This window comes from Tupaia chinensis, unplaced genomic scaffold, assembly GCF_000334495.1.
Source record: "Tupaia chinensis unplaced genomic scaffold, TupChi_1.0 Scaffold143732_1, whole genome shotgun sequence".
NCBI classification, from domain to species: domain Eukaryota; kingdom Metazoa; phylum Chordata; class Mammalia; order Scandentia; family Tupaiidae; genus Tupaia; species Tupaia belangeri.
In genome coordinates this window covers 106,726-125,136 of record NW_006203581.1, presented here as the reverse complement: position 1 = coordinate 125,136, position 18,411 = coordinate 106,726, and the positions used below count along the sequence as shown (strand labels likewise).

The window sequence follows — 18,411 nt, the reverse complement described above, 5'->3', positions numbered from 1 at the left end:
AACGGAACAGAGCCCCGGCCGCGCAGGCCTGGCCGCGCAGCCAGCCTCATACATCTTGTGCTTACTTTGTCTCTTGATCATTCATTTTCTTGTGTGCTTGATTTAATTGTATTGTTCATCATGGTCTTAAGCCATTACTCACTCACTGACTTATCCAGAACAATTTCCAGACTTGAAAGTTCCATTCATGATAAGAGGCCTATACAGGTATACCATTTTTTTAAATCTTTTATACCATATTTTTACTATAACTTTTCTATATTTAGATATGTTTACACATACAAATGTGGATTACAATTGCCTACAGTATTCAGTATAGTAGCAGGCTATACAGATTTGTGATCTAGGAATAATAGGCTATACTGTATAGCATAGGTGTGTAATTGGCCATACCATCTAGGCGTGTATAAGTACATTCTATTATGTTTGTACAATGACACAATCACCTAATGACACATTTCCCAGCATGTATTCCCATTGTCGAGCTATACAGAACTGTCTGTATGGAACTATCTCTATCTACAAAGTACATACTTAGAAAAATAGTAAAAATATCTCAGTAATTTGTGGGCCAGATTTTAGACAGCCTTAAATTACTGAAATACTACCCAGAATCTGAAAACAAACCAAGCCTCTGAAATACTGAGCTAGCTGTCAAAAGCTTATATATTTCATTTTCGAAAAGTAACCTTTCAAATTGTCATTCAGATAATATAAGTTAATATTATACATACTTATGTATACATTGTTATTGTTTCTGTATAAAGATCCATGAAATAAACTTCCAAATTGTTTTTTTAAATATGAATTTATTTTCCTAAAATACAAATGCTAAGACATGGTTCTATTTAAAGACTAATAAATGGTATCAGACATTGATTTTTTAAAATATTTTTGCCACAGGGTGCATGCACTCACTGGAGAGACAGAGAGATAGTGAGAGGAAAGTAAGAAATCACCCCCTGGGGGTATGGTCACACTGCAATCCCTTACCTTCCATTCTCCTCTTAGGATTTTGGGAATGTACACATATGCATCCAACATAAGTTTCAAGTTACCAGGTCTAGGACTTGAGCTGCAGTTGGTCATGAGGTATTTCAGCACCTTACCTACTATACCACCTACTGGTCCCCAGATATTGGATTTAATAGATAAGTATAACAGTTACATTATAAAGATCTCTATATAAAAAAATCTTAAAAACTTACTCCTGAATTCATGCTTAGACAAAAGCTGTCTGGAATTGATTATGTATAATGTACACAGATTTTTTTTTTAAAAGAACACCACTCTATGAACTAAAAGAAATACAGAAAAAAGTAATGAGCATATTATTATTTGCAAATAAGATAATTGATGCCCTGATATCTCAAAATACTTCACAGAAGGAGATAGCTTCATATGTTCTAGTTTAGAGAATTTTGTGTATCACTTTTTTCCCTTCTCTTTTCATCTGGTTCTATCTTAAGTTTAATTTCAACTGTGAGAGATCCCAGTTTCTTATTTTTTGCTTTCTTAACCTTTTCCTTGATGGTGGCCACATCGATTTTAGCATCAGTAGAGGCTTCCTTAGGTTTCACTACTGGCTTTTCTTTTCTTTTTTTTTTTTTTTCATTATATAAAACTAAAATTATTCTATCCAACAAAATAAGCAAAAACAGATTCCAAGAACTGCAGAATGGTTTACATATTGGTAAATAATATATTACATAAGGAGTTGATATTCAATATGAATAAAAAACTCAATATTCAAAAAACAAATCAAAGGGCAAAGTACAAAGGAGTCAATAGATATTTTTCAGAAGAAAACACATGAATGGCTAATAGACATATGAATAACCTGATCTTTTATTGTAATCTTCAAATAATGTATGTAGAATCCAGATCGTTGCCTTGGAGACAAGGAATCTGTGCTGCTCTTATAGGTGATGTGTGTACTCTTTGATCTTAACATATGTAATCTGAGCCTGTGCTCTATGACTGCCCAGATCATTCTTCATCCAACCATCAGTGGAGCATCCTGTCCTGCTTATGTAAGTAATAAACTTATGTCTTCCACTACAGGACATCTGAGTGCATTCTTTGGGATCAATAAACATTATAGGCAAGCCCTCTCAGATTTGGGGCTCCTCTAGTTGTTTTGTAATTTTATTTAAAAGATTTTATGTTTTTGTCTTTTCTTTTTTTGGAGAGATTTTTGCTATAGGGTGTGTGCACTCGCCAAAAAGACAGAGAGACAGAGAGACAGAAAGTGAGAAATAGCCCCCAGGGGGGATGGCCACGCCACAATATCTTCTCCTCCCTTCTCCTGTCAGGATCTTGGGCACACATACACATGCATCCAGCGTGAGTTTAAGCCACTGGGTCCAGGACTCGAACCACGGTTGACTACATGGGCGTCCAGCAACATAGCCATTACACCAACTGCTGGCCTCAATAAAAAGTCTTTAATAAAGATTTTTACATGTCATGAATTTAATGGAAAATAAAGGATGTAAACAGCTCAGTCAATAAAATTTTATCTTCTAGGTCATATAATTTTTCTTCAACATCTGTACATATTATTTGTGTATATTATCTGTACATTATTTGGTGCTCTCAAAAATAGATCTTGAGTTCAATTTGACTCATCAGTAGGTTTTCAAGAAGAAGCTAGCTCTACAGGATACAGATGCAAATTTAGTAGCAACTTTTCTTAGTTCTCTACTTCTTTCCAATTCCTGTTGCATCTGAAATAAGAAGTTCTCTATGCTGTTATTTGAAGGCTGTGAGATTGAGATAGGAATCACTGAGGTTTCTCTTGAATAAGATTTCTGTTGTGCACTAAACTGTTATTAAGATTTTCATCATGAGGGACGAGCTGAAGGCACAGCAGTTACATCACTAGACTCCAACATGGTCAACTGCAGTTCAAGTCCTGGACCTGGTGACTTGAAACTCACACTGGGCATGTTTGCAGGAGTGCCCAAAATTTTGAGAGAAGTGGAGGAGAAGGGATTGCAGCATAGTCATCTACCCTGGGGAATGATTTCTCACTTTTTGTCTCTGTGTCTCTCTCTGTCTCTCCAGTGAACGTACATACTCAATGGCAAAAATCTCTCTTAAAAAAAGAAAAAGATGCCACCCACTCTACTCTTCTTATGCAGGATTGCTTTGGCAATACGAGGTTTTTTATGATTCCAAACAAACTGTATGATTTTCTTTTCTAGATCTGTGAAGAATGTCTCTGATACTTTGATTGAGATTGCATTTAGTGTGTATATTAATTTGGGTAGAATTGCCATTTTTATTACCACACACCCGGCGTGAGTTTAAGCCACCGGGTCCGGGACTTGAACCATGGTCAACTACACAGGAGTCCAGCGACATAGCCATTACACTAACTGCTGGTCCCTGGGTCTGTGACTTGAACCATGGTTGACTATATGGGAGTCCAACAACATAGACATTACGCCATCTGCTGGTCCGTAGGTTGTTCATAGATAGCTTTTATTGTGTTGAGAAATGACCCTTCTGTGCAGATTTTGCTGAGTCTTGATCATGAAGGGATGTTGTATCTTACCAAATGATTTTTCAACATCACTTGATATGATCATATGATTTTTTTATCTTTCTTTCTGTTAATATGGTGTATTACATTTATGTTTTTAGATATGTTGAACCAACCTTACATCCCTGGTATAAAGCCTTCCTGATTGTGATGTATAATCATTTTTTTAAATTTATTAATTTTACATACTTTCACTGAGCATCACCACAGCATACAAAATGCAATTTTCCAGTCAGAATATACTGTAAAGTGGCTTAATCATACATGTTATCATCAACAAATAAATTTCCATTTCTTGTTTCTTGTATATACATTTTTTCCCCTATTCTTACTCTCTGCCATTTCCTATCCTCCTCCCACCCTGTCTGTGGTATCTGCAGTTGCTTTCCATCCTTTTATTATTTCCCACAATTTATTGATTCTCAAAATATCTTAATTAATCTAAATACTTTCAATAGTAAGTTCAGCTGATATATACTTTTTTATATGTTATGGATATGATTGGCTAATATCTTGTTGAGAAATTTTGTATCTATAATCATCAGAGATATTGGTCTATAGTTTTCCTTCCTTGCCCTGTCCTTATCTATTTTAAGGATAAGGGTGATAAACGCTTCATAGAATGCATTTGGGAGAATTTCACCCTTTTGGATCTGTAGAAATAGCTTGAACAGAATGGGGGTTAACTCTTTTTTAAATGTTTTGTAGAATTCAGAGGTGATGACATCAGGACGGGGGCTTTTCTTAGTTAAGAGTTTATTTGTTACTGATTCAATCTCCTGGCATGTAATGACCCTACTCAGACTTTCTATATCCTCCTGGTTCAATCTTGGTGGGTTATATGTGTCCAGGAATTTGTCCATCTCATCCAGATTTTATTGTTTGTTGGAGTATAGTTATTCATAGTATCTTCTCATGATGTTTTGTATTTCTATTATGTCTGTTTTTATACTGTCAGTTTCATTGCAAATTTTATTTATCTGGTTCCTTTGGCAAAAGCAGGTCATAAGAAGGAAGTTCATAGCAATTAGTGCATATAAGAACAAGATGGAAAGAAGGCTAATGGATCACCTGACATCATGCCTCAGAGAATTGGAAAAGCAACAGCAAAAAAATCCAAAACCTACAGGAGAAAGGAAATAGTAAAGATTTGAGCAGAAATAAATGGAACATAAAATAAATGTACTATACAGAAAATAAATAAAAGTAAAAGCTGGCTTTTTGAAAAAATAAACAAAATCGATACACCACTAGAGAGACCTGCTGAAGAATTTTATCCTTTGCATGTAGATGTAAATATTTTGAAGATGCAGTTTCCACAGTTTCTGTAAGATCAGTCAAGTTATCTCTTTTTCTAATTCACCTTTTTTCTATATTCTTGATCAAAATTATATTTGAGATTATTTTAATTCAGTAAGTTTATTTAACTATTTCTTTTCATCCTACACCACTAGAGAGACCTGCTGAAGAATTTTATCCTTTGCATGTAGATGTAAATATTTTGAAGATGCAGTTTCCACAGTTTCTGTAAGATCAGTCAAGTTATCTCTTTTTCTAATTCACCTTTTTTCTATATTCTTGATCAAAATTATATTTGAGATTATTTTAATTCAGTAAGTTTATTTAACTATTTCTTTTTATCCTCAAATGTCTTTTCTCCTTCTTTTGCTTCTCTAATCTCATTTCATTTACAAATGTAGCTATACTAATTTTTTAAGTGGACAAATAATGAAATAAGAATTGTTTGAGGAATTTGTACTTCTATAACAAAACTATTACACGATACAGGATATTTCATCTCATTTGTAATCCTCCCAGCATAAAGAGAGTCACTTTTGCCAAAACATTTGAACAATTCACCATTTCTTCCAAAGGCCTCTTGTTAATTTGATATTCAAAACACTCATCAGTTATAATCCACATAGATTTTCTTAACTTCAATTGATAACTGATGTCATTCAGTTTTAAGTGGCTTTGGTGTATTGCAGCAGTTACTCAACACAACTTTCAAGTTTATGAAACTCTGCCTTTTTTGTAAGATTATAATTTGCAATTAATTTGTATTTTTTGTACTGTTAGCATTCAATAGTCAGGAAAGGACCAGTGAAATGGCAGAATTTGTGATTGTCTTATGAATGTTCCATATATTTCTTGAAAATCAGGAAAAGATGAGACAAGAAGCCAAGGGAGGTAAAACTGGGAAAAGAATAAGAGAAGTGAAACTTTCCAACTTAGAAAAATAAAACACTTGAATAATTTTGCTATATCAGAGCATATATTTCTATATCTGGATGTTCATTGTTTTTTTTTTTTTTTAAAGGCTAATGAATTTGCTCTCCACATGCAAATTCATGTCAAGTCGGCATGACCAGTGACCATGATTTTCAGCATTATCACAAAATCATATTACCAAAAGTAAACCATCTACAATAATACTGTTTGCAGGGACCAGCAGTTAGCATAATGGCTATGTCACTGGACTCCCACATAGTTGACCGTGGTTCAAGTCCCGAACCCGGTGGCTTAAACTCATGCCAGGTGCATGTGTGTGCGTGCCCAAGATCCCAAGAGGAGAATGGAGGAGAAGGGATTGCAGCGTGGCCAAGGAGAAGGGATTGCGGCGTGACCATCCCCCCTGGGGGGTGATTTCTCGCTTTCTGTCTCTCTGTCTCTCTCTGTCTGTCTGGCGAGCGCGCCCTACAGTGAAAATCTCTAAAAAAAAAAAGAAAGAAAGAAAAAATAATACTGTTTGCAGAAGATAATTTTAAGAAAGAGAGGTCATATCTGAATAGATGTGCCTATGGGAGCACATCTAATGTACATCAATAATCTGCAACTAAAGTAGAGGTGAACTCTTACAGGAGAATATTTTCCTGAAGAAAAATAGATGTATAAGAAGAGGTGGGTTATTGGCCTTTCTTTGCTAGAGTGCTAAAAGAAAGAAATTAAAATCACTCATATAATAATTTGAATATTCCCTTTTTATACACAACTTTCCTGTGTGTATATAAAATTAAGAAAAGTGTGCTGATATCTAGCAGGTTGTTTGAGGAATGGCTCCTGCAATTAGAGAGAGAAAAGTGACTTGAGAGAATGTGAGCACTTTATTATTAATAGCTGCATACAGTCACTGGAGGTTTAAAACCAGTCTGTGACTTTTCTTTTTTCTTTTTCTTTTTTTTTTTTTAAATTTTATTTATTTATTTATTTTTGCCTGCCAGCACCATAGCTGCAGGCAGCCCTTAGACTGAGCTATAATGTCATCAAAAGTTGGATGCTGCAAATGCTTAATACATTATTGTTCCTATCAAAGAGATAAATGAAAGGCTTGTTCTTGATGTAAGCAGAAATATCGCTGTTATGTGGGACTCAGACATGTCAGCTTTGTATAAACTGGGACCAGCAGTTAGCGTAATGGCTATGTCACTGGACTCCCATGTAGTTGACTGTGGTTTGCGTCCCAGACCCGGTGGCTTAAAACTCGTGCCAGGTGCATGTGCGTGCGTGCCCAAGATCCCTAGAGGAGAATGGAGGAGAAGGGATTGCGACGTGGCCATCCCCCCGGGGAGTGATTTCTCACTTTCTGTCTCTCTGTCTCTCTCTGTCTGTCTGGCAAGCGCACATGCCCTATAGCAAAAACCTCTCAAAAAAAAAAAAAAAACTAATGCTAGAACTATTGATGGCTCATATGAACAGAAGAAAATATGAATGATTCTGACTGGAATGATCTGTAAAGAGAAACAAACTATCCCACATGAAGATGCAATTATTTTGTAGATATTGATAATATGCTCACTCTCTCTGTTGACCATGAATTTCAAATGAGAACACGTACCCTTAAGGTAGATCTGTTTTGAACATAAAAGAAGAGTAAAAAAATTTATCCAGGACAAAAGAAGTATAAATAGCACTAGCGATCAGTGATATACTGCAATGATGTGAATGATTTTGCTTCCAAAGCAACAGAGTCACTAGATTAATATGTCAGGATCTTATCTGTTAAGCAGAATATAAAACCAAGATCTCTCAGAAAAAACTAGAGCTCTAGTTGTGTGATAAATGTGTCGTATTTTAGCCCAACAGATATTTCTGGAGCACCTGGTATATGAAAGTAACTAGTACACAAGAGTTTATTTAAAATATAGGCTCCATATAGTCTTAGCTTTGTAATCTTTGTCAAGACCAGCAGATTCTCATATTTACAAGTGGATCAGGTTATCTAAACTGTTAATTCTATAATTTCCATCTTGGTATCCACAGAAACTGGGATGACAATCAAATCTTTAATCTCTAAATTTAAACCATTCAAAATCATGGATTACAAAGAAAGAGATTCCATTCTTTGATAACTTGATGAATTGGCAACAGAACATCTGAGTTTGAAAATTCCAAAATTACAAAGCCATCTGTTTAAATGGTTCTGCATATATCCTAGTTTATGCACTCAGAAACACTTTTTGTGACATAACCCAACATATTTTTAAAACTGTATATAGTAATTTATTACCAGAATATACAGTGTATTATCCTGCTAAATAAAACCAGATAATATTTTAGAAAAAAAATCATACATCAGTCATATTCCTCTGCTTGAACGTTTCTAATGATTTTCCATTATGCTTAGAATAAAATGCAAAATCCTGCTCCGGATATACTCATCCCATCCCTGTAAGACACTCTCCCCACAAGAAAATAAGGAACACAAGTCCGAGAGGAGAGAGCTGTTTCACAGGTTATAACGTGGGAAGAAGCTTAGAATATTTGAGAAGCAGAAAGAAAATCAGTGTGACCTCTCCTGCCACTCTCCCTTCACTTTCACTATACCCCTGTTACTGACCTTATTTCTGTTCTATTTTACCTTCGTTGTGGCTGATTCCTTTTTTTTTTTTTTTTGAGAGGTTTTTGCTATAGGGTGTGTGCGCTCACCAGATAGACAGAGAGAGACAGAGAGATAGAAAGCGAGAAATCACCCCCCAGGGGGTTGGCCACACCGCAATCCCTTCTCCTCCATTCTCCTCTTGGGATCTTGGGCACACATGCACATGCGCCCGGCGTGAGTTTAAGCTACCAGGTCCGGGATGTGAACTGCGGTCGACTGCATGGGAGTCCAGCGACATAGCCATTACTGATTCCTTATTGATCTTCATATTTCACTTAAATGTCACCTCCTCAGAGATGTGTTCCCTGATTTCCCAATATAAAGACTTATGCCAAAGATAAAAATTTTGTAGCATGGATACTATTGCTTTAAGAGAGAATATGGAGTAAGAAGAGGGGCTTCGCTAGAGCCCTGAAAGGTCTAGGTCGAGGTGATATTTAGAGTTCACACAGCTAAGTAACGCCTGACTGATATTATTATCCTCACTTGGAAGATAAGCAAAGAGAAGCTTAACAAGTGAGATGAGATATTTTTAGTGTTAGTAGCACTGAGGCTGAAGTTGCCAAGTTATATCTAAAAAAAAAAAAAAAATACTTGCCACACTTCATCTATCATAACAATGAAAGTAATGGGCATGCGTAGTAAGATCACCAGGAACCAATCAGGTAATCTCTGCATGTCATGTTCTGTCTTGTTGGTTATAGAAACAGCTCACTATGTTGTAAGAACAAATACTCTGAGCCACTTTGGGTCCAGAGGAGTATCCATTTCTAGAATTCATTTCTTGCTCAACTAAACTTTGTTCATTCATTTCAGTTTATTTCCTTTACCAGGAGATAGAATTAATATGGCTTGGGACCAGCAGATGGTGAAATGGTTACATTGCTGGACTTCCACATAGTCAATCGCAATTTGAGTCCTGGACCCGGCAACTTAAAGTCCATGCTGGTCGCTTGGTCGTGCATGCCCCAAATCCCGAGGGATCCCTATTCAGAGGGGTAGGGATTGTGCCATGGCCACCCCTACCCCCCCCAATGGTGACTTCTCGCTTTTTGTTTCTCTGTTTCTCTCTCTCCAGTGAGCAGGTGTACCCCATTGCAAAAATCTCTGTTAAAAAATTAATATGGCTTTCTTCTTATTTAGATGTCTTTCAAAAAGGAAAAAAGGCATTCAAAATGATGTCCAGCTTTCTTGTGTGGGTAACTGACTGGATGATTGTGCCATCACTGAGATGGAATTTAGAGGAGGTGAGAGAAGAGGTGAGAGTAGAAATGTGTTATATCAACTGGAGACTATAAGTTTTAGGTGTCCAAAAGAAAAGCCCAGCTGTCATTAGACAGTTGAGTCTTGATTACAAGAGTCTTATCTGAGGTTCCTATATGTGAGAATCAACAACACATAAATAACAATGAAAGTAATGGGCATGGGTAAGATCATCAGGAACAGTGTGAAGAGTAAGAAAAGAGAGTGTAGGGCAGAGCCCTGTGGAAAACGCACCTTTTTCTTTTTTCTTTCTTTCTTTCTCTCTCTCTCTTTCTTTTTTTCTAGCTTGCTCTCAGCCATGTGCTCTCTCCAAAGAAAGACAGAGTGAGAGAGAGCAGGAAAGTGACAACGCAACCGCCAGAGAGGATGGCCAAGCTGCAATTGCTCCTCCATTCTCTCTGGATTTGGGGGACACAACACACACACTTAGTTTGCTCTTCAAGGGGCCAATTAGGACTCTAACCTGGCAATCAGCCATGTGGGGTTCAGCCACCCTCAACCTCCATGCCACCTGGTGGCCAGGAAAATGAATATTTGGGAGGAAAACAAAGAGCTGCTACAGTGGGACAGGAGCCAGGACAGTGTAGCATCTTGGAAAGAGCTGGGAGAATAAAAGGTTTCAAAGAGGAAGGAATAATCAAGCTAAAATCTTGTAGAGTTGAAGTATAGTAATGGCTGAAAAGCATTTGTTTTAGTAACAGTTCTGAGAACGTTGGCTGAAAAGGAGATTTGGGAGAAAGATCACTAGCTTAAGTCTGTGTACTGAGGCGATATGGGCTGTGGGGTTGAAAAAGGTAACTTTGGGATGTTGTTGAGAGAAATTTTGACCGTCTTTAAATGCCTATAATAAAGAACAAGTAAGCAGGGAGTAGTTGAGGAGTCACGAGAAAGGATTGGTGGAGTGTATCAGAGCAGTTAGGAGATTCTGAATTGTTTGTGAAGAATCAGGAGACATCACCTGCTGAGACTGAGAGGGGAGATGGCGGAGCAAGCTCGGCTCTTCATTTAGCCAGCCGACTCGGTAGTGGTGGATTCTTTTTGTCTCCTTTCAGTTAGTCGTTTTCCTAGACTCTTGTCCAGCATTTGGCGTTGTTTACGCCAGGGGTCGTTGACCGAACGTGTGACAAACTGGACAATACTCCAGTCCGAACTACTATTCCCGGAATGCAATACGGCTCCTGGGACGTGCGACGGGCTGGGAACGCAGCAGGCCCCGCCCTACACCTAGCTTCCATTGGAGGAGCGTTCACACTCCCAGGAGGCCACGCGTAGGCGGGGCGCTTTACACGGAAGTCAACAGCGGGCGGTGGGCGAACCTTCTCTGGCCCACGCCCCTCAGTCCGGAACCCACGCACCCTCAGTGATTACCCGCACAGGTAAAAGGAACTGGGCGCACTTTGCGCGCGGGGGCGGGGTTTGGCGGAGAGAGAACCGCGGAAGGAGGGCGAAGGTGTGGTTGAGAAGGGGCTGGGGTAGAGCTAGACGGCTATGCAGGGATGGGTGACTTGGGCTTCTCTTGTGTTGACAGTTTGAATTGTTAGGCAGGTCCAGTTTTGTCGAAGTACATTTTATACCACGGTAACATCTCTAGTTAAGAGTGGCAGAATATGTCATTTAAGTTTGCGTTACAGGAAGAAGAAAAATGTCAACTTTCCCTCAGTTCACATTCTGCAAGACCTTCCGGAGATTGCCTGAGTCTTCTAAAAAAAAAAAAAAAAAACCCTCTTATGTCCTTGTCCTATGACGTCATTCTTTGCTTCACTTTCCACTTCCTGTGGCCAGAAATAGAGTTCCTAGCCCCTTGTGTGCCCCTCTTCCATTGCTTACTATTGACAGTCTTTTTCTTCCTCCGTTTAGGTAGAGGAGCTGTATCTCTGTCTAGACCTTGTATTTCCTTAGCGTCAGACCTGTACATTATTGCTATTTTTATGCATGCGTGTCATTTAGCAAACTCTGACAGTAACTAGACTCTACTAAATGTGTTACGTTTCCTTTTCTCATAACTCCTGCTAAGAAGCAGTGATCAAGTCATTTTCCTCCTCCTCCATTTTTTTATTAAGAGATTTTTGTTATAAGGTGCATGTTACCTGAGAGGCAGAGAGAGACAGAAAGTAAGAAATCACCCCACTGGGGGATGGCCACACCACAATGTCTTCCCCATTCTCCTCTCGGGATCTTGGGCACACATGCACACATGCCAGGTGTGAGTTTTAAGCTGCCAGGACCAGGACTCCAACCTTGGTAGCCTATGTGGGAGTTCAGCAAAGTAACTATTGCACCATCTGCTCATCCCTATCAGGTCCTTTTTCTTTTTTCTTTTTGTAAAATGAGATTTAAAAAATATTTTATTTAACTTTATTTACTTATTCATTTATTTATTTCAATTTGACCAGAGAGGGGTGGAGAGAGAGAGAGAGCGAGCGAGAGAGAGAGCGCGAGCAAGCTGCCAGGTCTGGGACTTGAACCGTAGTCAACCATGTGGGAGTCCAGCACCCTTAACCACCAAGCCACCTGCCAGCCCCCCTTTTTCTGTCTTATTAAGTGTTCTCAACTATTTGTATCTCCACTCTCCCACTCTGGATGCCAAAGCACATTGTCATGTTTGGGACATTTATTTTCTTTTAATAGTTGTGGCTAAGAAAACATCCATTAATATATTTAACAAAGATTTATTGACTAGCTAATATATGCTAGACATTCTTCTAAGTGCAGGGGATACAGCTATAAACAATACATAGGAAATTGCTACTGTCTGAAATTTACATCTTTTACATCTTTTGGGGGGAAGACAGTAATAATCAGGATGAGTTATGTGTTGTTTAACACAAAATAAAATAGGTGGTTGGTTTCCAAGAATAGAATCCTATCCTGAGTAGATAAGAGGGATTGGGTTGAATTCAGAATATTCAAAAAGAATATTTGTAATACCAACAAGAATAGTCTTTTTTCTGTAACTGACTTTTTATAAATACCTCTTCTTTTTTCTGTCATAGAAATAGTGTTTCTTCCTTCTTCTATCTCTTCCAAGGTTATTGCATCAGAATTCATGGTTTATCTGTCATTGGCTTATTTCCTCCTAAGACCCAGGCAGAAGAGCTGTGATGGATTATTGTCAGCTCAGCTGCTGTATCTTACTTAGGGAAATAGTTTGTAAGTGAAAATATTCTTACCTGGTCCTACTGAATATAGTTATGTACCATTTATAGTGTATTAAAACCAAATTATGCCCAGGCCCAGTGTTCACTCATTTTCCAGTAAATGTTTAAGAGAATATTATATTGCCAGACACTGGGCTGAACACTGAGAATAGGGCAAAATAGACACTTTGACTTCTCTTCCAAGGAGAAATAATCCAATCCCAACAGTATACTGAATACAAATTCCTAATACATAGTTGACACCTACATTTCTTTATCTTCATCCAAGGTGAGGTAACCTTAGAACTTTAAGAAAGTCATACAGAGTACTATGAGGAAGATAGATATTAAGCTGTCATACAGTAAACCCTCAGACATATGAGTTGAACTAAAAAAAATTCTCTATTTCATCGAGTGCAAATGACTTATTTTCTACAAGACCTTCTTTATAAATACCATCACCTTTTCCCTTCCACTTTTTGTTCATTACATGTGGACAATTCTATCTTATCAAGCTATTTTATTTGCTTTTCATAGCTTGTTCTCACCTCTTGTACCTTCTCTTGTCCCATACCTCCCTCCTAAAATGAGTTTCCATCTCTTTCTGTGTATTCCTCCCCCAGTTACTTTAATGGGCTAATTAATTTAATAGTGTGCCCATGATACAAGGGTTGAAAAACTTAATTTCAGTTTTGTATTTCCTATGAACCATTCTGCTCATGAACTGTTGAAAGAATTAGTATATCTCCTTGCAGTAATATGCAGTCACTCCTCATGTAACAATCTACCTGTTCCTTGCTTATCAGCCAATTCGCTTAATGACCTACTTGTGGGAATGGAACTTGGTCATTAAATGAGGTGTGCCTGTAAATAGTGATAAAAGATACTTTGTTTTGATTTTGGATTGACTATTACTATATGCTATGTGATAAGTTAATTTTTCTACCTTGTTTGAACAGTTGCACAACCTCGGTTCTTACATTATTATATCATTTGGTTTTAGTTTAGTAAAATCACATCTTTGAGTTTTATTTTCTCTCTTTTTTTTGGAGAGGTTTTTGCCATAGGTCGTGTGCGCTTGCCAGAAAGACAGAGAGAGAGAGACAGAGAGACAGAAAGCAAGAAATCACCCCCCCAGGGGGGATGGCCACACCCCAATCCCTTCTCCTACATTCTCCTCTCGGGATCTTGGGCATGTGCGCACATGTGCCAGTATGAGTTTAAGCCACGGGGTCCGGGACTCAAACCGCAGTCGACTACATGGGAGTTCAGAGACATAGCCATTACGCTAACTGCTGGTCCCAATTCTTAAGTTTTTTTTAACACATCTTTTTTTTTTTTTAAAGTTTATTTATTTCTTCCATGAATAAGAGAGAGAGAGAGAGAGATAGCAACCCCAATAGGGTCTTGCCTCAAAACCCAGCCTTCAGTCAGCCTTGGGTCACATGTAAGCACGTGCCCGGTTATACTTAGGAAGGTCTCCAGACTTGAACTGGGAACCTCCCCATGTGGGATTGCCTTGTGAAGTGTCAGGTTCTACCACTATACCACCATCTGGTCCCTTAAAATTAAAGTCTTATTTCCTGCAGTTATCTTTCAGTTATAAATTGTTGCTACAGAAGACAAATTTTGTCTTTATAACTGGTTAAAAATTTGAGTACAAAAGTGCTTGAGTAGTAATTGTCATTATGCTTTCAGGATGTGCCAACCTAAGATCAATCAGACGTTCTTTCTAGACATTAAAAATTAAACTGTTGGGAACCAGCAGTTAGCGTAATGGCTATGTTGCTGGACTCCCACGTAGTCGACCTTGGTTCGTGTCCTGGACCCGGTGGCTTAAAACTCACGCCGGGCGCATGTGCGTGCGTGCCCAAGATCCCAGGAGGAGAATGGAGGAGAAGGGATTGCAGTGTGACCATCCCCCCTGGGGGGTGATTTCTCGCTTTCTGTCTCTGTCTCACTGTCTCTTTCTGGCGAGCGCCTGCACCCTATAGCGAAAACCTCTCAAAAAGAAAAAAAAAATTAAACTGTTATTATAAGGGGTTTTTTTGCACCCATGCCTTCATAAATATGAATGCAGATGCAACACTGAAGTGTGTATCATTGTTCATTTATAAGGTATACATGTAAATGATACAGAATATCTTTATTTACATTTCTGTTTTTTTATTTGTTTCATTTTTATTATTATCAAAATTCAAGTACATAATTAAAAGATTTTTCAAAACATGTGTACCTGGTGTGAAGAACATTGCCTTAGCCTTTCCATTAATCAGTTCTCTGAAACTTTCTTCAACCTCTACTTGCTGAAGAGAGACACAGTGAGAGGGAAAGTGAGAAATTACTCCTCAGGGGGGATGGCCATGCTGCCACAATCCCTTCTCACATGTACACCCAGTGTGATTTTCAAGCTAATGAGTCTGGGACTTGAGCTGTGATCATCCATGTGGGAGTCCAGCAACATAACCACTACACCATCTCCTGGTCCCTTGTGATGCATTTTTGACTTATGATATTTTCAACTTACAGCGTGTTTATTCTAAACTATACAGTGTGGATTTAAATGGGGTAATATCACTAGTTTCATAATTTAGAGGAATGTATTTAAGTCATTAGTACTTCAGTTTCCTCATTTATAATAGTATTATAATACCGTATAATTTCTTTGAGCTGTGAAGATTCAATGAATAATTCTAAAGTACATAAAATGGTGTTTGTCACACAGTAAGCATTTATTAAAAGTGAACTGTTATTGTTTAATAGCTGTCTTGATGAATCTACAGTCTAACTTATGTTGAACTATTTCTCTGGAATAAATTTTCATGGTGGAATTACTGCATTAAAGGATAAAGGAATACTTATGTCCTTACCTTTACTTTCTATGCTCATTGCTTCTTGTGACATTGGTTTGTGTTATACAATTTGTAAGTGCAACCCATTGATGTCTGTGTGTGTGCGTGTATTGTTTATATGTGTACATATAAATGTAGCTTAGGTTGTAAGCTTATATAAGACTGTAATCTTATTAAACCTGTTAAGTCTGTTATTAAATTTCACATTATAATACCTTTTTCAGTACTATTTTCAGGTAGATCTTAGTAAAGGATACTGAATTCATTTTGAAAGATCATGTCAAAGTAATATTCTAAATCAGTGTCTTTTTTCCTTTTGGTAGATTGAAGTCATGGCCATTCTTTTTGCCGTTGTTGCCAGGGGAACCACTGTCCTTGCCAAACATGCTTGGTGTGGAGGAAACTTCCTGGAGGTGACGGAGCAGATTCTGGCTAAGATACCTTCTGAAAATAACAAACTAACATACTCACATGGCAAGTGAGTTCTGAACTGCATATGGTAGAGGGTAAAAGAAGGGAGTTCTATTACTGTAATTACAACAGTAGAAAACAAGCTTTTTGGTAGATGATTTAAATAGGCTGACAGAACAGTAACTTTCACCAGCTTAAGAAATAATGTGGTTTTATTACTTAAAATTTAACTTGTAATAATTTTTTTCTCTCATTGATGTATTTTTATAGTTTGAAGAAAAATACAGAAATACTAAATATATAAATGACTTTGCTATGGAGCTCTAGAATATGTGAATATGAAATGATATAGAGAAGATAAGTAATAGTCTTTTGTTCTTTCTTTCAGTAATTATTTACTGAACACTTAACTATTACTGGGTAGTTTGCTTGGTGATGGGGATATAACAAGAAATGTAGTATTTTCCCTCAATGAGATTATAGTTTAATGAGATAGTCAAGTCTATAGATAATTTAGTAGAGAATAAGAGGCAGTGGGTGAGGGGATGGCATTCCAGGTAGAAGGAATGACAGGTAGAGAAGTATGGAGGCAAGAGATCATAGGGCATATTTAGGTAACTAAAGGTTATTTTCTGTGACTGGTGCCCAGGATGGTGACTATAATACAGGAGAAATGGGGAGAAGAAAAGTCATGAAGGACCTCATAGGCCATGTTAGAGGTTAGATTTTAATGCCTGTGGGCAGTGGGAAACTACTGAAGGTTTTCAGCATGGGTATGACGCAGACAGGTTTTGCTTTATAAAGATCACTCTGGGGAACCAGCAGTTAACGTAATGGCTATGTCGCTGGACTCCCACGTAGTTGACCGTGGTTCACGTTCCAGACCCGGTGGCTTAAAACTCATGCCAGGCGCGTGTGCGTGTGTGCCCAAGATCCCGGGAGGAGAATGGAGGAGAAGGGATTGCAGCGTGACCATCCCCCCTGGGGGTTGATTTCTCGCTTTCTGTCTCTCTGTCTCTCTCTGGCGAGTGCACACGACCTATAGCGAAAAAAAAAATAGATCACTCTGGTGATTGATTGGAGAGGTCATAGATAAGAAATCTTAGTAATCAGATAAAAAGTGCCTCAGCCTTCCTCTTCAATGCTTAAAAATCTTTTGTACATAGCACATCTTTTTCTTTTTCTTTCTTTCTTTCTTTTTTTTTTTTTTTTGAAGAGGTTTTTGCTATAGGGTGCGTGCGCTCACCAGACAGACAGAGAGAGACAGAGAGACAGAAAGCGAGAAATCAACCCCCAGGGGGGATGGTCACGCTGCAATCCCTTCTCCTCCATTCTCCTCTCGGGATCTTGGGCACGCATGCACACACACCCAGCGTGAGTTTTAAACCACCGGGTACAGGACGCGAACTGCGGTTGACTTCATGGGAGTCCAGCAACATAGCCATTATGCTAACTGCTGGTCCCAACACATCTTTTTTTTTAAGAGAGATTTTTTTCTACAGAACAAGTGCACATGCCAGAGAGACAGGGAGAGACAAAGAGATAGAAAGTGAGAAATCACCCCTCCGGAGGGATGACCACACTGCAATCCCTTCTCCTCCATTCTCCTCTTGGAATGTTTGACACTAATGCACACATACTCAACATGAGTTTTAAATCACCAGGTTGACTACGTGGAAGTCCAGCAACGTGACCATTACACAATCTGTTGGTCCCACTCAACACATCTTTATTCTCTTAGTTCTTGTCTCAGAAAGAAGTTTTTAGTACTTTCTCAGGCTAACCCCTTTGTACGATTTAGAGTCCAGTTTAAGTTATCATGAGAGAGAATGTCTTCTCTTTTAAACATCTTTTTCCAGTTTTGTTTTGCTTTTGCTTTTTTGAGGATTTATTTCTGTATGCATAGTACAGTACAGTTCCTGTGATCTTATAAGAACTCAGAGTGAGTAAAAATTTTCTTTTTTTGTCTCTTCCTAATGAGCTATTATTATGTATAATTTTTCCTATCTCTAACTGGACCAATGATTGATACCACTGAACTTTTCATATTATAATATCTCCCACAGTCTGCCACATGGAAATTACAAATTCTTCTCTCATTGGCTGTTTTAAGACTCTTGTTTTCAAAAATCCATTCCCAGGACCAGCAGTTAGTGTAATGGCTATGTCGCTGAACTCCCATGTAGCTGACTGCAGTTCAAGTCCTGGACCTGGTGGCTTAAACTCACACCGGGCGTGTGTGCATGCGTGCCCAAGATCCTGAGAGGAGAATGGAGGAGAAGGGATTGTGGCATGGCCATCCCCCCTGGGGTGGTGATT

At 38.3% G+C, this 18,411-nt stretch overlaps 1 protein-coding gene across 1 annotated transcript in view; it reads left to right on the top strand.

Moving 5' to 3' along the window:
- Positions 1-10,957: 10,957 nt before the first annotated feature.
- The window catches only part of LOC102486152 (vesicle-associated membrane protein 7), a gene marked incomplete in the record, with an annotated part of 96,323 nt that continues 88,869 nt past the window's right edge, over positions 10,958-18,411 (top strand). The window contains 2 exon segments of the mRNA XM_014582683.2: positions 10,958-11,068; positions 16,005-16,159. Of these exon segments, the coding sequence (XP_014438169.1) occupies positions 16,014-16,159 (146 nt within the window).